The sequence below is a fragment of the Lemur catta genome, chromosome 4 (assembly GCF_020740605.2).
Source record: "Lemur catta isolate mLemCat1 chromosome 4, mLemCat1.pri, whole genome shotgun sequence".
In the NCBI taxonomy this organism is placed as follows: Eukaryota; Metazoa; Chordata; class Mammalia; order Primates; family Lemuridae; genus Lemur; species Lemur catta.
Window position 1 is genome coordinate 66,172,317 of NC_059131.1, and position 20,937 is coordinate 66,193,253.

Sequence of the window (20,937 nt, forward strand, 5' to 3'; positions counted from 1 at the left end):
AAGGATGGTAAGCAACCTGAAATAGTAGCTATCACTGAAAGCCCTTACTGTGCCTGTGTGTGTGCCTGGCCTCCCTATGCCCAGGACCAAGGCAGACAAACCGTCGTGTAGCTCACAGTGCATTGGGTACCAACTCCTTGGCCACTGGAGCAGTGATTGTCAATGGGGGTGGGGAGATTTTCTGCCCCCACCTCAGGAGACATTTGGCAAAAGTCTGGAGACTTTTTTTTTTTTTGAGACAGAGTCTCACTTTGTTGCCCGGGCTAGAGTGCCGTGGCGTCAGCCTAGCTCACAGCAACCTCAAACTCCTGGGCTTAAGCAATCCTACTGCCTCAGCCTCCCGAGTAACTGGGACTTCAGGCATGCACCACCATACCCAGCTAATTTTTTCTATATATATTTTTAGTTGGCCAGATAATTTTTATTTCTATTTTTTTTAGTAGAGACGGGGTCTCACTCAGGCTGGTCTCGAACTCCTGACCTCAAGCGATCCACCCGCCTTGGCCTCCCAGAGGGCTAGGATTACAGGCGTGAGCCACCGCGCCCGGCCATGGAGACATTTTTGATTATCACAACTGGGTGAGAAGCTACTGGCAATTAGTAGGTAGGCCAAGATGCTGCTAAACATTACAGAAAAATTATCCTACTCAAACTGTCAACAGTGCCATGGATGAGAAACTCTGTGCTACAGTCCTACAAGCCAGCTATGCTGAGCGGCACATAAGGTCACCTGATAGTACTATTACAGACCCAAAACTCTAGCGTTGCCCCAAGCTAGGATTCACATTCCTTTGAGCCACCTCTGTATGATCTGAGGACATCCCTGGTAAGCCAACAAGAATGAAGAGTGGACTGGGCATGGTGGCTCACGCCTGTAATCCTAGCACTCTGGGAGGCCGAGGCAGGAAGATTGCTTGAGCTCAGGAATTCAAGACCATCCTGAGCAAGAGTGAGACCCCGTCTCTACCAAAAATAGAAAAATTAGCTGGGCATGCTGGTATGCACCTGGAGTCCCAGCAACTCGGGAAGCTGAGGCAGGAGGATTGCTGGAGCCCAGGAGTTAGAGATTGCAGTGAGCTGGGCGGATGCCACAGCACTCTAGCCAGTGCAGCATGTGTGTCCCTGTGACTCTAAATGGGGACCAGATACGGGTGGAGTTGATGGATTTTAGGAACTTTTCTATCATGTTTAATGTTGAGGGGGCTGGATTTGGGACATTTCTCTTTAGTACCTGATATTTGTTACTGTAGCTCAGTTTTTAAAAATAAAACACAAATGTTCAGGTTGTTCCTTCTAGAAAAACAGTGTGATATTTAGCCCTCGAGTATAAGCTCAGGCCACCTCAAGTAACCCTACAGGAGAACACGGACGTGTGTATATTCATTCAGCTTCGGGTTGATCAGGCCTGTGCAAGATGAAAGGAGGGATAAACCCATCAGAGCAAAGACAAGGTTGAGGTGGGGGTGTTGATGAAGATGGTGTTAGGAAAAGCTTCATGCCTCATGGTGTCCTGAAAAGTGTGGGATTTAAAGGCAGGAAACCTAGGCTCTGGCTCCAGCTCGCATTCTTAAAAGCTGGGCAAACCATTTAGCCTATGTTTATGTCCATGAGCTCATCTGAAGATCTGGGATAGTCACCCCTACTTGCAATAGCAAGGTTGTTGTGAAGATTAAACTGGGTCCTGGGGGTGAAAATGCTTTGAAAACTGCAGGTATAGCACAAACGTTCACTGTCAAAATGTGTTCTAACTAATGACACCAATATATGTCCAAGTGCTTTTAACTTGCCAAAGGCACAGAAATCCCAGTTAATTCATGTAGAAAGTGTAGGCTCTGGGTAGGGACAAGAGATGGGTGGGGCTGAGGAGGTCAGCAGAGGACAGGGACAGAGACGAGACCCCGTTTGGGGGGTGGAGGGTGCAGGGTCTGGAGGCCCAGAGTGAAAACTATCCCTTATTCATAGGACCCCCAAGGCCCACTTCATTCCCACCTCCCACCTGGCTCCACAGCCAGGCCTGCATGGCCCATCCCACCTGCTACCTGGGCCACTCGCTGGCCCGTGGCACACGTGACCTTGGGCTGTGAGTCCTGCCCATGGACACCTTTTTGAAAGCCCAGCCCTTGCCTCTCAAGTCAAGCTGGCAGTGGATGACAAGCAAGGGCCATCAGGGCTCTGCCCAGCCACTTTCCTGCTCCCATACATGTACCGCAAAGCCAGATCGTGATTTTTGTGTTCCTGTAATTGGATGACCAGAGCAAGGGATGATTCAAAGACTTCTTTCCGTCTCACTCTGAAGCTCTTCATGGAGGCACCACTTCCTATGAGAGAGCTTTAATTCTCAAAGTTCTCTCAGGAATCCTGCAAAGAGGCCGCCTTGCTGTTCTGCTGCCCAGAAACACCCTGTCAGTGTTGACACTAAGACAACATGTGTGCCTTTGCTCCTGGCAAAGACTAATGGTTTGCTTATGAAAATAATAGGCGCCATTTATCAAATGTCTCAGACATGTGGGGCACTGTGTTCAATACTTGACATTGTCCCTATTCCTTCTAACAACCTGCAAAGTAAGTGATAACAGCCTTGCCTTACAGATGATGAAACCACGACTCAGAGTCATTAAGTCACCTGTCCACGCAGCCTACACTGGCAGAGTGAGAACCTGAACCCATGAATGCTGGACCCCAGTGCCCCTAACTGCTGCTCTACTCACCCCTTCCAGGCTCCTGCCAAGGACTGTGCCATGCCCTAGTGCGTGTGTGTGCGTGTGCATGTGTTAGGGATTTACTGCTTGGTCTGGGTTTTTTGCAAAGAGTCGAGTACTGAGTAATCTTTTCAAGGTTGAGAAACACTATAATGAAGTAAAGACCAGCATCCTTGAGGACAGGTAGATATTACCCATGACCTGTGAGTGTCAGGCAGTGGCTGTTATCATTACTTCTCAAGAGGCTGTTTCTCGGGGAGCATTGTGCGTGGCACTGTGAGAGATGGAAGTGAATTGGGCAGGGTGGCCATTTGGGAGCCTCTGCTCCTCCATGATTGCTGTTTGTCTCGTGACTAGAGCAGAGAGGACTCGAGCCTCACCAGTAGGGTCTTTGAATACTTTGATCGATTATGCTGGAACATACCACTTCTCTCTCCTGCTTAAAGTTCAGCTTAATTGTCATTTGTGTCCCCCCAAAATGACAGAGGGGATAGTGATGGTGGCATTTATAAATGTGTGCTCTCGCCTATCACAATCATTTAGAATTTGGCCCAGTGCAGAGCGTGTGGAGTGAAAATGGTAGGCCTCCCTGGATCGCCGGGGACCTCACTTCAGTGCTCTTTCTCTGCTCACTTTGGGTACTTTTGAGGCTTTATCTCACCAATTGCTTTGTCTTTTCTGTCCCCTATGCAGTACCTGCAGATGAAATGGCCCCTCCTCGATGTTCCCTCCAGCGCCACAGTCAAGGACACGAGGTCACCATCGCCAGCACACTTGGTAAGTCTGTTTTGCCTTAAAGCACCAAAGGGACACTGTCGCTGGCTTCGTCCCATGCTGCTGCCTACCTGCACCTTCCTGAAGCTGATGGGGTCCTCAGACGTGTGAGCGCAACGAGGAAGAGTTGACTGATCTGCGTTAACAATTGGGTTGTTTCCCAGGCACGGTGACACACACTTGTAATCCCAGCACTTTGGGAGGCAAGGCAGGAGGATTGCTTGAGGCCAGGAGTTCAAGACCGGCGTGGGCAACATAGTGAGACCCCCGTCTCTACAAAAAAAATTTAAAAATTAGCCAGGCATGTTGGCACATGCCTGTAGTCCCAGCTACTTGGGAGGCAGAGGTGGGAGGATCATTCTAGCACAGGAGTTGGAGGCTGCAGTGAGTCATGTCATACCACTGCACTCCAACCTGGGTGACAGAGCAAGACCCCATCTCTAAAAACAGTCTGTACACACCCCAACACACACGCAGGTACCACTTTGAATGTTGTGTGATTGGAAATGCTGCCCCCAATCCCATGGCCCTAGCTGTTCACCCTGGTTCTTCACAGAAGCCTGCCCAAGATCCTTCCCCGCTGCCATCTGAACCCCTCTGCCCACTTCACATGGGCAAGGCTGGCCTTTGTCTCATTCAGTATTGTCTCCTCTTCTCCCTCGGAGCTGCAAGGCAGCAGATGAAGAGGCTCTTCTATCCTGGATGTTGTGGGAAAGAGTTCATTAACAGATGTACAAATGAAAGCCCTGTGGGCGGCTGAGGCTCCTCTGCCAGCCCCTGGCAACACTGAGCCACAGAGGAAGGTCTGGATAGTCCTTAGAGACAGGTGCAGTGGGTCCAAGCAGATCTTCTCATCTCCTCAGGACGTTCAAAGGACTGAAATTCAAAGCAGATAAGAGATGATCCTGGAACGGAACCTTGCATTCCACTTCCCTGGACTTTTCTTAGGAGCTTGGGTCAGCACTCACCTTAAGACCCACCCACCCTACAAGCTAGCTGGTGTTCACCTACTGTACCGTGAGTCTTTGAGTCACAGGGGGTGCAGGAAGGACCTGCGTATGGCATGACCTGTCCATTTTACAGACAGGTAGGCTAGGGCTTCACTGTTGCCCTGTACTAGGTATGAGGCATTGGGGATACCTTATGTTTATAAAAGCTTTATTTTGGAAAGTTTTAAAGATATGTAAATGTAGAGAACTATGTAATGAATCCCCATGTTCCCTTCACCTGTACTCCCCCTCCAACCACATGGGGGTTTAAAGCAAATCCCAGACATATAAATATTTCCTAGGACATTTTGAGATATAGTGATGATCCTTGTTCATTAAAAGCTTGGAGTCTAGTTGAAGAAAAATAGGTGAAGAACGGTGCGGTGAGCCTGTGATCACAGGACTGGCTCACGTGGTGGCAGAGCCCTTGGTGGTTTACAACAGGCTGTCATGTGTAGCTCTCAGGCGATTGTCGCAGCCCTCCACAGGGAGGCAGGCACAGATGACAGTGTAGGGAACAGTGAGTGGCAGGGCCAGACACCCAGGGCAGGCTGCCTAGGATGTGTAAAGCCCTGGGGCCAGGTTCTGTGGCCAGGCACCAAGGCACTCAGGAATAAGCCAGGGCGGTGGCCCTGGCCCCCAGAGTCCCACCTGGGATGGCCGAGCATGAGGGGCAGGTGCCCTCTAGTGGTGTGAGTCAGCCCAGGTGGAGGACGCCTGGCCCCCATCTGCCCTGCCACAAACCTAGCTTGTCCCACCCCAACCACCCAGCACAGCTGTCTCTCTGTAACAGTTTCCAATCTCTTTCTTCCCCCCAGTCCCCTCCAGCAGACCCTGGTGGGGCTGGGCCCTCTGTCCTCTCTTCTGTCCACATATTATCTGTCTGCGAATTATCTCATCTCCACCTACTTGTGAGGAAGGGATTTCCCTTTAAAAACTAGCGTGTGTACTGTGAGTTTCCCATCTTCCCTGTTGTTCAGAGCAACCCATCTCCGAAAAGTAAAGGCAAAGCCCTGTATTCAGCTTTCCGTCTGTGAGCATCACCCTGTTTCCCTTCTAATGTTACCGCCCGACCTCTCACAGCTGCATCACCACATCTCTTATTCTGCCTGTCCGTTGCAGCCCGCTCAGCTTTCCAGGCGCCATCTCATAACCAGCTCCAATCATTCTCCTGCTTTTTCTCAACACAGCTGACATCTGACAGTATTTACTACCTTCAGCCTCCTGTAATCTTCTTTTCCTTGGCTCCAAGATACCGTGTTAATACACAATATCCATTTGTTGTCCTTTCTAAGCTTCCATTTTCTTTCTAGACACTTTTCCTCAAATAAGTCAGCTATTTGTCATCACTTATTATCTCAGTGTAAGTGACAGAGAAATATATGAAATCCCTAAACTCTCAAAAAGGTTCTACACCCACAGTTTTAACTGCCAGACAAACATCTAACCATTGCAAATGTGTGCTCTGCAGTAAATAATTCAGCATTGTCGTGGGGCAAGGGTCCTTTATTTTGTCTAAGGACAGAGGAGCATGGATTGTTGCTCCATGAATGTAAATTACCCCATTACATCACAGATGGCAAAATGGATAATTTTCTAATACATTATATATTATCATAATCTGTACTCTAATATACCAAAGCAGAACCAGGCCTCAAAAGCTTGCGGAAATGTTATGGGAGAACACCTTAGCAGTAATTGGGAATTCAACCGATTGGAAGGAGACCACCATTTTCCATTTCATAGTCAAAGCATCTCATTCCAACTTCTGAGAGGTACGTGTGTAGCAGCAAAACCTGAGTTACCTGGGGAGAAGGACACACACGCTGGAGGCCATATAATACACTTGGTCTGAATCCCAGCTCCACCTCCTTCTATCTGTGCAGCTCCAGGCAAATTACCTCATCTCTCTTTGCCTTGGTTTCCTCACCTATTAAAATGGGGATTAGAAGAGACTGACTCCATAGAGTTGTTGTGTGAAAATGGGCCAGTGTATTGAAATGAGTTTAGAATTGTGCCTACCACAAAGTAAGCCCTCAATAACTATTTGCTTACCACCACCACCACCACTGCTACCGCTACCTCCACTGTTATTAAATTAGAGGGAAAGAACAATGAAAATACTGTTTAATTAGCAAAACTAAGAGGTAATGAGAGCCTGAATTAGGTGCCAGAACAAATGGGCAGATTGCAAAGGTAATAGAGATAATGAGCCTATAGAATTTAGCCTCTAATCCCCCAAGGATAGGATTTAATTGGTCTGGGGTGGGGCTGGTATCTTAGTTTTTTTAAGCTCCCCAGGAGATTCTAAAGGGCAGCCAGAGTTGAGAATCACTGTAGTAATTACAAATCGGAGAAAAAGTGTAAGGAGATAAAGACATCCCAGTTTACTAGATTGGGTTTCGCTCTAGGCTAGTGGTACAAGCAGGACCTGAAGGTTTGGGGGAAGTAGTCACAGAGGCTTGGGCACTAGCTTTTGTGTTAGAGAAATTAGAACACTTGAGATTATGTAATTCATTTAGAATCAGGAGTGAAATACTTTAAGATGAGGTTTGCCCTGGGAGTAAAGTAAATGAAGGAAATGGCCTGCATACTTGCAGAGATTTAGGGAGTCATGCAGAAGCTGTCTATCAGGAAAGTGTGTATAAACAAGTCATAACTGGGCCAGGGTGCGGGGTGGAGTTAGGTATTTAATAATTTGGATTTTACCTCTTTAAAACAGCTCTAAAGACTAACAATAATATTTTATAAGTACCTATTTGTAAGATCCGATCACTGTAATCTCATTGCTTGCAGACCCTTACCATGGCCCCGTGTGCCTGGCCCATCTTCCCCTCCAGTCTCTCCCAGGAGCACTGTGCCCAGCCATGCAGAAAAAATAGTGCAAACCAGCACCAAGACACGAACCGCATCTGCTCTGTTCACACTTGTTTACCCAGCACCTGTCATAACGCTCAAGGAGCATTTGTTGAATGAATGGAAGAATAAGTGGTCTGGTAAAAGGTGGATACCCCATCTATACCCCTCTTTACCCCAGATCCAATTCTTCTTTTCAGAACCTTTTTTTTTTTTTTTTAGTTAAAAATTTTTTTTGAAACCATAAAAGTAATGCATAAACTGTGCTAGAACACTTGGAAAAATGCCAGAAGGGACAGAAAAAGACCTATAATCCCACAACCCACAAACTTTTTCTTATGTAGTATTTCAGACTCGTGTGTGTGTGTGTGTGTACACATGTGTACATGTATATCTGTAACTTGATTTCTATATGACTAAAATGCTTCCTGTCCAGGTAGACGTCTAATAAATTCTACTGGATAACAGGCAAATGGGGCCAAAGGCCAGGAGACAAATGCTCCACATCATTTGGAAATGGTTGCAGTTTTCCAAAAAGTTTAGAATGACTTAATCCCATTTTTTGGAAAGTAGTCAGATTTTCAGGGTTTTTTAAAAACATAAATTTTAGCTGTCAGGCTGAGCATCCAGAATCCAGAGATGGGGAGGACATAGGGTGTCAGGAGATCGAGGTAGAGGAAGATGTTCAGAACAAATGTAGACGAGGATAGTACAAAGGCAGAAACAAACATTTATCAGTTTTGAAACTTTGCCACCTCTATATTCCTGGTTGCCTTTTATTTAAACATTTTTTAAACTGGTGGACATAGATGGTTTCCAGCTAAAGGTAACATCCTTGTGCATATATTTGTGTACAATCTATACTTTTCCCCTCATTTTTAAGGTATCATTTTCACATAGTAAAATTCACCCAAATGTATAGTTCTGTGAGTTTTGACGAACTCATGCAGTCATGTGTTCACCACAATCAAGATATTGAACAGTTCTGATAGGCAGCGTTCTCCAGAGAAACAGAACCAACAGGATATATTTGTGTACATGTGTAGGGAGGAAAAAATTATTGTAAGGAATTGGCTCACACAGTTGTGGAGATGCTAGTACAAAATCTGCAGGATGGGCTGGCAGGCTGGAGACTGGCAGGGGAGAGTTGCAATTTGAGTCTAAAGGCAGTCTGCTGGCAGAGTTCCATTAGATTTTAGGGCTCAGGAATAATCCCTCTGGGCTCCATTCTCTGTCCTTTGAGCCCACCAGGATGGCAGACCCGCCGCTGAGGCCCTGGGCAGCAGACTGACCTTCTGAATCACTTTGGGGTCATTCTTTCTTTTTCTTTTAAAGGATAACATATGTTTGCAGCCAGATACTCCATCCTACAGAATCCCAGAAGTCTGACAGCTTTCCTTCATTTTGTCCCATCTTTGTCCCTTTCAGTGCACGAGTGAGTGCAGTATTTCTACTAAGGTGGTTGTTTGGATCTACGAGTGATACCTGTCCTCTCTGTATCATATGATTGCCCAGCAACATCCTGGAGATTCTTTCCAGAGTACACTTTCTCATTTTTTTATAATATAGATAGGCTGAGAATTTTCCAAGTCTTCAAGTTCTGATTCCTTTGTGCTTAATAATTTCTTCTTCAATTTACCTCTCTCATCTCACATTTTACTATAAGCAGTAAGGAGAAACAAAGCTGAGCCTTTAGCACTTTGCTTAGAAATCTCCTCTGCTAAATATCCAAATTCATCACTCACAAGTTCTACCTTTCACAAACCACTAGAATATGATTCAGCCAAGTTCTTTGCCCCTGAATAACAAGAATCATCTTTCCACTAGAGTCCCATAACATGTTCCTCATTTCTGTCTGAGGCCTCACCAGAAACACCTTTAATGCCCATGTGTCTACGAACAGTCTTTTCAAGACAATCTATGCTTTTTCTAACATGCATCTCAAAACTCCTCCAACCTCAGACCATGATCCAGTTCCAAAGCACCTTATACATTTTTAAGTATTTGTTACAGTAGCAAATACCTAACATATCATTATCAGGAAGTGATATGAGAATCACTTCCTGATGATGAGAATCGGTATTAGTTTGCTAAGGCTGCCATAACAAAATACCAATGTGTTCCTACATTTCCTCTTCTTATAAGGACACCAGTCAGTTTGGATTGAGGCTCATCCTATTTTAATCACCTCTTAAAGGCTCTGTCTCCAAATATAGTCATATTCTAAGGTACTGGGGATTAGGTCTTAAACACATAAATTTGGAGGAGGACACAATTTAGCCCTTAACAAATTCCATTTCTCCCCCTAAAATTCCCTGTGCCCCTTTGTAGTCAACTCCTCCACACCACCAACCCTAGACAACCACTGACTTGTTTTCTGTTCCTAAGGTTTTGCTTTTTCCAGAATGTCATATAAATGAATCATGAGGTGTCTAACCTTTTGAGTCCTGCTTTCATTTAGCAAGATACATTTGGGATTCATCCATGCTGTTAAGTGTTTCAATAGTTTGTCCCTTTTTATTGCTAATATTCCATTATATGGATATATTATAGTTTGTTTATCCATTCACCAGTTGAAGGACCCTTGGGTTGTTTTCAGATTTTGGTGATTATGAATAAATATTATAAATATATAAAATCTAATACAATTACATAAATATATTCACATACAGGTTTTTATGTGAAAATAAGTTTCTATATCTCTGCATAAATACCTAAGGATTGCTTTTTTTTTTTTAAGAGACAGAGTCTACCTTTGTTGCCCAAGCTGAGTAGCTGGGATTACAGGAGTGAGCCACTGCACCCACCCTGGGATTGCTTTATAAACTGTTTCCAAACTGCCAAGTGTTTCCAAAGTGGTTGTACCGTTTTACATTCCTACCAGCAATGCATAAAAGTTCCAGTTGTTCCACATGCTTGCCAACATTTGGTATTGTCGGTCTTTCTAATTTTATTTCACTTTAAATGTCTGTAAAGCACATATATTTAAAAAGAAGAACGGGAACATTTAAATGGTAGCTGCCCTTGAGAAGTGGGGAGGAACATAGGACTAGTGGAGTGTTTTAACAAGATTTAACTTTCTGTGATGTTTATTAAAAAAGAACAAAACAAAAAACTATAAAAATAGTAATAAATCCTAGGTAGCAAATTTGGGGTGTGGTGTCAGTCTTTATACTTCTCTGTATTTCTCAAAAAATATTTTTGTAGACCTTGTGTGTTAAGTGAGCTATTTCTTTGGTAATACTGCGTAACAAACAATTCAGTGGCTTATATTAATAAACATTTATTTTTTTCCACTTACAGATCTCTGGGTCAGCTGGAGTGGCTCTTTAGGTTAAGGGAGAGTTCAGATCTTCTCCACATGGTTCTCATCCCAGGACCAGTGACTGTCCTGGGCATGTCCTTTGTGTGGCATATGGCAGACACACAAGAAGGGAAGCATATTTAAAGCTGTCTCTCACTTTATTTCAGGTCTGCTAGTATTCTACTGGTCAAAGCAAGTCATAAGAGCAAGTGAAATACTGATGGGGCAAGGGAAGAAAGAAAGAAAGAAAGAAAGAATTATAAATTAATTACTTAAAAATTATAAATAAATTTTTTAAAAACCTAACACACTTGGCTACATCTCAGTCTGTTGACCTTGTTTAGCATTTAGAATTCTTTGCCGCACTTATTCTAAACAGGGATAAATTATTGTCTCAGGTCTTAACAATCTCATTGTCCAATTACTTTCGGTCGTATTTTAGCATCTTTAGCAGGATCAAGATGGAATTTCCCTTGGTTGTCATCTTCTCGGTATTAGAAGAACCCTGCCAAGACTGTTTTGACACCGGCAGCATCTTACTCATTATTCTGTTGATGGTTCCCTTTCCAGAGCAGGCACCAGAGTCATCTTGGGGGCTTGTTAAAACAAAGGTTGCTGAATCCCACCCCTAGAGTTTCTGAGGGAATTTAGGTGTGGCCTGAGCATTGGTAGTTTTAAAAGTTCTGCAGGTGAGTCCAACTTTGTAGCCATAGTGAGAACCACTTCTAGAAAAATGGTTCTCAAGCTCTGGCAGGCATCAGAATCACCAAGAGGGCTTATTAATACACAGATTACTGGACCCCACTCCCAGAGTTTGAGTCAGTAGGTTGTGGGGCCTGAGAATGTGCATTCTAACAAGTTCCCAGGTGATGCTGAGGCTGCTGGCCTGGGGACTGGACCCTGAGAACCACTGGCATGGGGCGTTATCAACACTAATAATAGTAAAACACCTTGTTTCAGTATAGCAAATTGGGTCATTCGCAGAAGCTAGAGAGCTTTATGTCAAATTACTGGTTGCCAAGCCAGTGCCTGGATGCCCTCCTTCTAAAGAACATCTGTCTCTCTGCTCCCACTTTCAGCTGAGAAGCCTGATGTTGCTTAGCATGCCAGTTCTCAAATAAAAACATTCGTTGGAATTTCCCTTTTAAAACTGTACACAGCTTCTCCATCTTCTCACCAGTATACCAGTGTAGACCCAGAAAACTCCCAAACTCACAGCATAGCGTGTTGCTGCTCTGTACTACCTCCAATAGTGATTTTAATTCTTAATGCACAGTATTAACTTTTTATTTGGGTATAATTTAAACTTCCAGGAAAGCTGCAAGAGTAACACAAGGAACTCCCACATACGCTTTGTCCAGATTCTCAAATTTTGCCCTTGTACTCTATGCTTCTCTCTCTCTGTCCCCCTCTCCCTCCCTCCCCTCTCTCCATCTCTCTCTCCCTCTCTCTCCCCCACCCCTCATTTTCTGAAAATTTTGAGAGTAACTTGGAGACGTTGTGACCCTTTACCACTAAATACTTTAGTTGTATTTCCTAAGAACAAAGACATGCTCTTAAATAACCACAGTACAGTTACTAAAACCAAGAAAGTAACATTACATTTCATATTATTATCTAACCCACAGTATAAATTCAACTTTTGGCCTGTGTCCCCATAATGTCAGTGATAGCCATGTCTGTTTTCCTGGCCCAAGGTTCAATCCACCATCACACATTGCATTTAGCTGTTGTGTCTCTTTAGTCTCTTCTAATCTAGCAGAGTTCCTTAACCTTTCTTTGTCTTGACCTTCACATTTTTTTGAGAAGTACAGGCCAGCTATTTTGTAGAATGCCCCTCAGTTTGGGTTTGTCTGAATTTTCCTAATAATTAGATTCAGGCTGTGCATTTTTGGCAAGAACGCCACTAACGTTGCATGCCTCATCTCTTGAAGGCAGGCCCACCACATCCATTTGCCCCAATTCTGGTGCTGTTAGCTTCAGTTGCCCAGTTTTGGTGGTGTCTGCCAAAACTTTCACTGTAAAGTTACTATTTTTCCCTTTGTAATTAATACGTGCTTTGTAGGGAGAGGTTTTGAAGCTATGCAAATTTCCTGTTTCTCATCAAATTTTCACCTAGTAGTTTTTAGCAGGCAATGATGATTTTCCACCTCCATCAGTTCTTCCCTTAATTTCTGCTGTTGAGCTTTAGCTTCCTTGAAATTCTTACTCATGTCTCCCTGCTCATTAATCTTCAGCTAGATCAGAGTTGACATTGTGGCAAGTGCGATTTGTGCCATTGATAACACTGAGGAGAAAGCCGGTGATAGATACAGAGAAGAGACAGTAAAAAACCCTTCTACAAATACTGTTCCTAAAGAAGAAATCAAAACAAATGAAAATGCCTGACTCAAGCCATGTATCAAAAACATTCGTACCTCCCTAATATTTTGAAATTAAAATTTTTAAAAGTAATAAATGAAAATGAGAAAAGACAATAAAGTTAAACTGGGCTTTAAAAAAAAACTTGAATTTATGGATCAAAAGAGCCCCTGAATTCTATAAAACTAAGTGAAAATTGACACACACCTAGACATCCACAAATTGAATTGCAAAGTTTAGAAACAGTTTATTTCAAGCACCCATGCAGAGGTGGAGAAAGGCTAGTTCAAGCCAAAGGAACAAAAATAAAGGTAACCTTAGGGTTCTCTCTTTTGCCACGTTAATGCCAGCTCACAGTGGGAAAGGGAGGGTTTGGGTAGGGAAAGGTTTATCCCAAGAATCCTATGCCGTGTCCAGCTTGCAAAGACCTCAAAAACATATCACAGCTCAGAAGGACCTGAAGGCACATTCCAATTCTCTGAACATTTTCTCTCTCCTGCTGCCCTGCAGACTCTTGATTTATCTTCGCATCTTTCATAGCCTGAAGCACACTGCCTGCCTCCTATCAGGAGCTACAAAAGTATCTGTTGACACGTCTCCTCATTCTCTATGCTCTGCTCCAGTCTGCCTTCTGTGGGTCCCCACACGCTCGGGGCACATGGCACTGGCGATCTCCTGCCCAAATGCTCTTCCCCACAACCTACACGTCTCGCTCCCTGCTTCCTTTGGTCATTTTGAAAATGACTTCATAAGTTATTTTCTCACTGAGACGTCCCTGGTCATCCTGTTTTACATCCTGTTTAACCCCACCCCCATCCCCACCCCTCTACGTTTCTGCTCTCTCTGACTTGGCTTTTCTCCGACTTGGCTTTTCTCCTTAGCTTTTTTTTTTTTTTTTTTTTTTTTTTTTTTTTGACACAGAGTCTCACTCTGTTGCCCGGGCTAGAGTGCCATGGCGTCAGCCTAGCTCACAGCAACCTCAGACTCCTGGGCTCAAGCAATCCTGCCTCAGCCTCCCGAGTAGCTGGGACTACAGGCATGCGCCACCATGCCCGGCTAATTTTTTTTCTATATATATTTTAGCTGTCCAGATAATTTCTTTCTATTTTTAGTAGAGATGGGGTCTCGCTCTTGCTCAGGCTGGTCTCGAACTCCTGACCTCAAGCGATCCTCCCACCTCGGCCTCCCAGAGTGCTAGGATTACAGGCATGAGCCACCGCGCCTGGCCTCTCCTTAGCGTTTTAATACTTTATTATGATATTATAATGTATTTTATCTATCTAATACATTTTATCCTATATAATTATATATTTTATTTATTTATATACAATATATATTCTGTTTGTTTATCTCATTTATGGTCTGTCTCCCCAGCTAGAACGTAAGTACCATGAGGGTGGGGTTTCTTGCCTACACAGACAAGATTGTCTACGGCCTCCGCGAGACCTAGCGCAGTGCCTGGCACATAGGTACCCAAGTACTTGTCCTTATTTATTGTTGTTGACCCATGTCTTCTGCAGGGCCAGGTAGTTCAGCAACTCGCCGATGTCATGGGAGACCCAAGTCCTCTGCCTCTGTGTCATCCTCCACCCCTTGGGCTCCCTGGCTCAGTGCCTGCCACAGAGAGTCCCACAGACATCAAAGCAGTAAATAAGAGGGTTAAGTTTTATTTCTCTCAGGAGAGGAAAATTCTGTATAGGATACTTGTTTGGATTTCCTTTCCTTGATGGGATAGTAGAATGAGCAGAGCTTACTTTTTGCCTTTGCGGTAGTATTTGTCAAAGGAGGGTGTGTGCACAGGGGCAGACTTATGTCTTTTCCAATTTTAATTAAGTTCGTACTTGCCCCCGCTTCCACTGTATGTAAATCTTTCAACCTTATTTTCTGCACTAACCAGCTCCTTCTGGAATAGTTTGCTAATTTTAAGACAGATGTGGGGGAAGAGCATGTAATTTAGGGTAATTTAGAGACAGGTGGCCAGAAAATGGTGAGGCGGCCAGAAACTGTGGCATGTGAGGAAAATCAGAGAAGACTCGAGAAACAGGGTGGCTCCTTACAGTGCTCGGTGGGTTCTCACTAGGCAGAGGGAGCACTTAGGTAAGTGGTATGCCAGTGTGTGGGGAGAGAAAGGAGACATCCCAGGAATGTGTTTAAGGAACAGCTTTCTGAGTCCTGGAATGGGATGCGTGTGAAGAAAGTTGTTTTCTGTAGAAGCTTGAGCAGTGAGTCCAAGCGGGGAGCTCCAAGAAGGAGTGCAGGCACGGCATGCTCCATGGAGTTACAGGTGGAGGGAAGGAGAAAAATCATGGATAAGTTTTAATCTAAAAACATCAGGAAGAAATTGATCTTTATTGTGTGGAATGTGAGGTATGCTGGAGGAAAATTGGAAGCTCCTCCTTGTGGGTGATCAGTAGCAGGGACGTCACCTGCTTGTTTGTTTTCAGCTTATGCAGCATACTTCAGTGCACCTGAGCAGGTTACTTGGTTTTTAACTAAAATAACCCCCCAGGAAATGTACAAGTAGCTTGAAAAGATTCCTGCAACAAACCTTAGACTGAAATACTACTACTAAGAGCACAAGCAAGAAAAGAACGTGGCAAAACTGACACTTTGTAGTAATTGGGTCGTGTGACCAAAAAAATTTAGAGACCCCTGGCCCAGCTGATCATCTCCAAACATAAGAATCAGAATAATATTGAATACTGCAGCTGGAGCCAAAATGTCCTTGGAGATCCTCCTTCAAGCCCCTCATTTTGCAGTTGAGCAATCTCAGCAGGGACCCCTGTCGTGAGAGGAACAGGTCCACTCATGGCCATTTCAAATCTCATTTTCCTCCCATGGGGATTTGCAATGCTGTGAATGGGCAATGTTTTAGGTGCAATTCTAGTTTCCTTTTCCCCCCAAATCCTGCTTTAAGACATAGTCTCTTGAAAACAGTTTTGGCCGCCCAAAGAGAAGGTTGCCTCCATCAGTAAACAGACATTTGAGTGTGATTTCTTTAGATCAACCTTGACAAGTGGGAAATTTTTTTAAATTTTTAAAGGACAGAGTTTTTAAATATATAAAATTAGGTACAGTTAGCAATCCAATGAAACTGAGTCTGTTAAACTTGGGCAGACTGTTGGTGAGTCTGTGACTCCTGTGAGTGATGGTAAAAGTTCAGGGTCATCTCTGCCTGCACTGTAAGCCCATGTACTTCTGATGTCTGGATTAGGGTTAAGAAGAAAAGACAATAGTGAGTGAACAATAGGAGTCGGCGGCCTTGTCAGGGCTTCAAACAAGTTATTAGGAGAGCCAGCTGAAGGAGAGTCAGGAAGAACTTGTTAGGGGGTGACTCATGGAGAGGCGGATGCTGGGTCTGTGGAGGAACTGTATGGAGTTGGCTTCACTTTGAGCTTGAAAGTAAGTCCTCAAGAGTGATAGGACAGGCCGGACGCGGTGTCCCACACCTGTAATCCTAGCACTATGGGAGGCCGAGGTGGGTGGATGGTTTGAGCTCAGGAGTTCAAGACCAGCCTGAGCAAGAGTGAGACGCCGTCTCTACTAAAAATAGAAAGAAATTATCTGGAGAACCAAAAATATATATAGAAAAAATTAGCCGGGCATGGTGGCACATGCCTGTAGTCCCAGCTACTGGGGAGGCTGAGGCAGAAGGATTGCTTGAGCCCAGGAGTTTGAGGTTGCTGTGAGCTAGGCTGACACCACAGCAGTCTAGCCTGGGCAACAGAGTGAGACTCTGTCTCAAAAGAAAAAAAAAAAGAGTGATAGGACACGCTGCTTCCTAGGGAGCCAGTTTAAGGAAGAGCTTTGGCTTGAGACCACAGAAACAAACTGAAATAGACAAGAAACGCTTAGACTAGGAAAGCGCTAGGTCTGTAGGACTTGCCAGAAAGATTTAAGGTCTGAGGTGGCTCTGAGATGCTCTTTGTATAGATCTGGATTCAGCTGCCTGGCAGAGCTTGCACCTGTGTCTTCGCTTGTGCGTGTTGTTTATGCTGGGGTTATCTACTGAGAAGAGTGCAGCGGTGCCTTGCATTCCTAATCCCAAAGAGAGAGCAGTTCCAATCCCTGAAGCCACATCTACTTCCCACAGTTTCCTTCCAGTTCATTTTCTGGGCAATGGTGTCACCTAATGGAGAACTGAATAACTCACAGAGCATTTACATGACTATAGATTTCCAAATACAACTCACATTTCCCTGCTTTGTGCTTAACTGCACCCATGCAGTGCGGTTTGCCAGCTTCTGAAGCCAAAAGCTCTTCAGGCCACAGCACATGGGCAGTCAGGATTCATAGTACTATCTCCTGTTTTAAGATGGCTATAAATGATGTAAATAAATGTAAATTAAAAAACAATGCACAGAAAGTCTGGATGAAGGTACCAAAATGATAATAGTGACTAGGTTAGGATGATATGATTGTGTTTTCTAAATGCTTTATGATACAAGTTGTATTTCTTTCTTAGAAAATTTCTTATTCATAGTATATTTTTTAAGTAGTAGATAATATAGAAAGGGGGCTGATAAAAATACAATCATTGACTAGAAAAAAATTGTTTTTTATATAAAAAAACAAGGCCAGGCATGGTGGCTTATACCTGTAATCCTAGCAGTCTGGGAGGCTGAGGCAGGAGGATTGCTTGAGGTCAGGAGCTTGAGACACTGTCTCTACAAAAAATACAAAAATTAGCCGGGCGTGGTGCTGTTTGCCTGTAGTCCCAGCTACTTGGAAGGCTGAGGCAGGAGGATCACTGGAGCCCAGGAGTGTGAGGTTGCAGTGAGTACAATGATGCCACTGCACTCTAGCCCAAGCAACAGAGTGAGACCTTGTCTCAAAAAATAATAACAATAATAAAATTAAAAAATAAAAAAATCACCTATAGTTTCACCACTCAAACAGCTACCTGCATTTTGATGTGCTTCTCTTTAGTCCTTTTTTATCATACAGTTTACGTATCTTTTTTAAAATTACAATCATTCTATGTGATTCTTTTGTCATTTACTTTCACTTTGTTAATAATTCTTTTCTATTTATTATGCTAAAATAATTTTGATGCATTGGGTTCCTAGAAATCTGATCTTAAAACAATTGTTTTATACTTTTTGTGCTATGCTTGTGCAATATTTTCATGTGTATGGAGATAGCTTCAAAAATCAGTAAGTGAACAGATGGACACAGTAAGATGAACATTTTTAAATTTATTATGCAACTTCAAATGAGCCCACTGTTGGAGATGAGGTGCGGTTTGTCCAGCAGGGCCCAGCCGTGTGCGCGCGCCACCTAGTGGTAGTGGTCATGAACAGTCTGAATTCTCTGCTTAGCCTATTGTCAGCGCAAAGGACGTCTAGGAAATGTTCAGATTGGGGCTTGCATCATGAGCACCAAACAGGAACCACATGAAAGGGAAGAGGGCTCGTGGAACCTATGAAATGAAAAAGTTCACATGGGAAGATGGCTGTTTGGAGTTCCAACCCTTGGGCCACCTCCAAATCGTCTTTTTAAATCTCTTTTTAAACAAATCTTTTCTCAACTTATAACTCATTCACCTTATTATCAAAAAAAATAATGTCCTTTCTCTCTCACAGATATGTTTGAGTAGGCTCTTGGGGAGGCAGATTGTTCAAGAGAAAACATGGTTGTTTGTGAGAGCCATGAAGAGCTGATGTGAATCCCAGCTGTGTCCCAGGCTAAGTCCCTTAATCTCTCTGAGCTCAGTTTCCTCATCTCTAAAGTGGGGATGATCACAGCTCTTTGCTAGAGTGTAATAAGGACTAGACATTATGCCTGGCGCTGTCCTTGTAGTGTGGGTGCTTAATAAAGTGTAGCTGTTTTTATGATACAGAGCCATATGGGCTGGATACCTATAATCCCAGCACTTTGGGAGGCCAAGACAGGAGGATCAATTGGGGCCAGGAGTTTGAGACCAGCCTGGGCAACATAGTGAGACCCCATCTCTCCAGAAAAAACAAACAAACAATCAGCTGGGCATGGTGGCACACACCTGAAGTCCCAGCTACTCTGGAGGCTGAGGCAGGAGGATCTCTTGAGCCTGAGTTCAAGACTGAAATGTGCCATGATTGCACCACAGCACTCCAGCTGTGTGACAGAGTGAGAGACTGTCTCTAAAAAGAAAAAAAAGAGCTTTATTATTGAGTCAGATTAGGTGAAAACAGTTAAAAAGCTAATTCAGTTTACCAATCTAGGATGAACAGGTTTTTCCCATTTTAACATCTCTGAAATCAAGATGAATTCATGCCATGCCAGTGTGTTTTTCTTTCTTTGGAGCTATATGAAATAATGGTACTCTTAACATTTGGTGGTGTTTTAAACAAAATGTGGTAACTAGGTCATCCGAGGGAAGTGCTCCGGAGAGAAGTGCTTTACGTGCTTTGGGGTCGTGCCTGTGACGCCGGAATGTGGTGACTGCTCACTGAGGTCTGATGGAGACAATCCCCACTGCTCTGTTCCCTTCTCAGACTTAACCTGGGAGCTGCCGTCTCTTTGATGTTTATTTGGAAAGTGTGTGTTGAACCTTTTCAGATTCACAGGTCGTCGCTCAGCAGCCTGTGGCACCTGACAGCGCACAGTGTACAGGAAGGGAATGTCGGGAGCTGTCTGGGAGAGGGTGTGCTGAAGGGTGGCAAATCCCTTCTCGAATTCTGTTGCTGCCTCTGCTGTGCACACTGCTGCCACCTCTCACGGGCTGTTCTGAGGACTGATGGGATGTTACATGGGAAATACCTGGCACATACTCGACTCAGTAAACAACAGCTGACTTTACTCCCCATCTCCTTGGCAACTGTGCCTCTTTTTTCTCTCTTTCAGTCTAATAAAGTTCCTGTTGTCCAGCACCCACATCACATGCATCCGCTGACACCCCTCATCACCTACAGCAACGACCACTTCTCCCCTGGCTCCCCTCCCACACACCTCTCCCCGGAGATCGATCCAAAGACAGGTGAGTGGTCTGCCACTCAGGCAGTGCCCCTGCAGGGTGGGCAGGCATTTCTTGGCGGGGGAGCATGACAGCCCTTGAGTGAGGCAGACCTGGCTTCCAATCATGCCTCCAACTCTCGAGAGTCCCCACCCTTTACACCACAGGGTCATGGGCATGGTGAGGACTGGAGGGAATTACCATAAGCGTGTGGGGCTGCTCTGTTGAAGTCTAGCCCAGCTGTGGGCTGTGCTTCCCTAAGCCAAGACCTTTGCCCTAAACTGGACATTTTCAAATAAAGTAATCAGTCTAGCCAGACTTCTATAGCTATAAAGCAGTGAGGCTGAGCTGGCTTTTTTTTTTTTTTTTTTTTTACTTGCCCATCAGATCTGTCCGTCCCAGGGAGCCATGGTCTTCATAGCAAGCCCACAGAATCGCCGTGGGTGGCGACACATTTTTGGTGTCCCTCTTTGGGGAAATAATGGTTACAAGTTACAGATAATAAGGAGGACAGATGTGGAATAGAAACCCAAAGTTTATTTCTCCGTGAATGAGGCAGGTGTTCTGGCAAGTTAGCTAATGCCTGGCTGCGGGTGCCACAGCTTCCTCTCTTACAAGCCTCCTGCGTGCCGGGCAGCTGGGAGTTACTCCTGCCCACAGAGATGGGATCTGCGTAGCCACAAGGAAGATGCATTAGTCTGACCTCCCTCAACGTGTCCTTGACTGACTGGCCAGAGCTGCCAGGGAGGTGACAGAGAGCAAGGGTGATGAGAGGAAAGGGTCTTCCAGGCTCCAAAGTGCCAGGGACACAGGACGTGGGGGCAGGACGCTCCCAGATGACGTTCTTTAAGGTGATACCTTAAAGTCTGACACCTCTCTCTTTGGAAGCAGGAATCCCCCGGCCCCCTCACCCATCTGAGCTGTCACCATATTACCCACTCTCTCCCGGAGCTGTCGGACAAATCCCCCACCCCCTCGGCTGGCTCGTCCCACAGTAAGGAAACTTGCAGCCTTTCTCAT

At 44.6% G+C, this 20,937-nt stretch overlaps 1 protein-coding gene across 2 annotated transcripts in view; it reads left to right on the forward strand.

The window, feature by feature from the left end:
* Nucleotides 1-20,937, forward strand: part of TCF7L1 (transcription factor 7 like 1) — a 150,960-nt gene that overhangs the window by 124,111 nt on the left and 5,912 nt on the right. For both annotated transcript variants that reach the window (XM_045549963.1, XM_045549962.1), the window contains 3 exons: nucleotides 3,393-3,476; nucleotides 19,809-19,941; nucleotides 20,809-20,911. In XM_045549963.1, the coding sequence (XP_045405919.1) occupies nucleotides 3,393-3,476; nucleotides 19,809-19,941; nucleotides 20,809-20,911 (320 nt within the window). The remainder of the gene's footprint in view (nucleotides 1-3,392; nucleotides 3,477-19,808; nucleotides 19,942-20,808; nucleotides 20,912-20,937) is intronic.